The following is a 2,500-nucleotide window of genomic DNA, read 5'->3' on the forward strand; positions in this document are numbered from 1 at the left end:
TAAAAAGAAGCGGACAGTGTTAGAGTGCTGCAACCAATTCACATTCATTCGCAGTATGCGCAACATTTATGAAACCCCCTCATGTTTCATTTTATAAAATTCTGTTTTTCGTCAACGTTAGTTCTGTTGTTTTTGTGTTCTACCCTTGTGTTACTGTTTCGTACAGAGTCTGACAGCACAAAGCAGCACTCACAGATGCACAGAGCTGGAAGCTTGAATTTAAATGACTACCTTATGTGACACAACCACATCCTGCCGAAAAACTGTCATGGTAGCCCCGGTAACCATGGCAACCCCTCATAGCCATGCAGGTAACGAGAGTAGCCTGGAATTGGAGGTTATTGTGTGTGTATCTGTGTTTCGCCTTGCTGTGCGCCTGACAGGGGCTTTTGTGTACGCGTGTCTGTATTTTTCCCCTCAACCAACGTGTGCTTTTTTGTGTGTTCCTCTTTGTTTGTGTGTGTGTGTGTGTGTGTGTGTGTGTGTGTGTGTGTGTGTGTGTGTGTGTGTGTGTGTGTGTGTGTGTGAGAGAGAGAGAGAGAGATAGAGAGAGAGAGAGAGAGAGAGAGAGAGAGAGAGAGAGAGAGAGAGAGAGAGAGAGAGAGAGAGAGAGAGAGAGAGAGAGAGAGAGAGTTTGTGTGTGTCTGCAGCCCTATTTGTATTTTGTCTGTAACAAAATACATACATTATGCAGTCACATGGTTGACCTGTAATTTGAAAACAAAAACATACACTTATTCTGCTTTTACTGTGAGGGGAATGAAGACACACACTGTGAGTGAAAGGAGAGGGGGGTGTCTTAATGATTCTTAAGGAGTGTGATAAATAGACATACCACATTCTCCTGGACCTGGCAGTTGGACACTGAGATGCTGACAGACACATCTTCTGTGGGAGAGAGAGACAGACAGACGGGCAGACAGATAGATCAAGTTGAGATCAAGGGGGCATCAAGATAAAAATATCACACACACACACACACACACACACACACACACACACACACACACACACACACACACACACACACACACACACACACACACACACACACACACACAGAGAGAGACAGACAGACAGACAGACAGACAGACAGACAGACAGACAGACACACACACACACACACACACACACACACACACACACACACACACACACACACACACACACATTTCAAACGTCTTTGCGGCTTCTGATATACAGTACACACTTACAATGTATCACTTACACTTCAACACTTTGCTGTATCTCTTTTCTTTGCAGTATTTCTTTCTTTCCTCTTCATTGAAGCCATCGGAATCAGTAACTGTTCTTTGCAGCTTGTAATATATACATTGACAATGTAACTCAGTACTACAACTCTGATGAACAGTTGTGTAGTTATAGATCATTGGTGCTAAGAATATGCAGATCACTGTACGCACACATACGCAAACACGGGCACAAAGGGTGAATATTTGCAGTCTTCGGCTTCTTTGCACTTTCCTCTCCACTGAAGTCAGCTGCAGAAAACAGCATCTGGTTCGCTGAGAGAAATCATCACCACATCTTCACACATGCACACCATCCAATAAAGCCTGAAGGCTCGCTGCAGTGGAGGGTTTTAAAGCCTGAAAGCTTACTTCAGTAGCGTGGAAGACTAGACCAGTGGTTCCCAACCTCTTTTTTCTCAAAGTAGGGAGTATCTGTGTCACAGACAAGCCATGCCCCCCACCCATTCGTTAATTCCAAAAATCCAAACCGTATATACACACGAAAATAATGAATGTAAGGGATTAAGTACAATGAATCTTGCATTAATCAATACCTTTATGACTGTGCATGGGGACCAAAATGTGTTTAATTTTGTCTTAATTTTGGTATTCTGTTGGAGATGTCGTCGGTATTCTGTTGCCACAGTTATAATTTTCACATGTACTGTATAATTTTGGTCACAAGCAGCCAAAATTCCGCTGACCCTCTGAAGTCTCTGGCGGCCCCCCTTGGGGGGGGCCTGACCCCAGGTTGGGAACCACTGGACTAGATGAGCCCATCTAATGGCAGAAATATTTTTGTATTTTTGAAATATTTTTGTATGGCAAATTGCCAAGTTACCAACATTTTTTTGTCAATTTGAACCTGAGTAGTGAGTTGTTCGGAAATGCGTAGCACGGTGACTGCATTGGGCATAACAGTTGGATCCGTACGTGTGTATGGTTTGAAGGTCAATGGTTGGTCGCACAACCTTGATGGTGTGATGCTTTTTTATTTGTATTTTTTTACTGAAAGTATATGATCTGTACAAAATATCCATCCCAGACTTTTGATGTTATAGTCTGACTTGCCAGCCAACAACTTAACTAGAGTTTTAAAACAAGCAGTCTGAGGGACTGTAATATAGAGAAATTTAACTAAGGCTTGACAAAATTTCCCAATCTAGCGTTATTAAAAGTCATACATTTGTGTCACCCATCTTTCAAAAATAATTATTTCTGTCCAAAGGGCTGTCAGGAAAATAATA

General features: G+C 42.3%; 1 protein-coding gene across 1 annotated transcript in view; it reads right to left on the bottom strand.

Moving 5' to 3' along the window:
- Positions 1 to 2,500, bottom strand: part of prkd1 (protein kinase D1) — an 82,800-nt gene that overhangs the window by 14,609 nt on the left and 65,691 nt on the right. Inside the window, exon 12 of the mRNA XM_063183731.1 lies at positions 836 to 888. Coding sequence (XP_063039801.1) covers positions 836 to 888 — 53 coding nt within the window. The remainder of the gene's footprint in view (positions 1 to 835; positions 889 to 2,500) is intronic.

The sequence above is a fragment of the Engraulis encrasicolus genome, chromosome 19, assembly GCF_034702125.1.
Source record: "Engraulis encrasicolus isolate BLACKSEA-1 chromosome 19, IST_EnEncr_1.0, whole genome shotgun sequence".
In the NCBI taxonomy this organism is placed as follows: domain Eukaryota; kingdom Metazoa; phylum Chordata; class Actinopteri; order Clupeiformes; family Engraulidae; genus Engraulis; species Engraulis encrasicolus.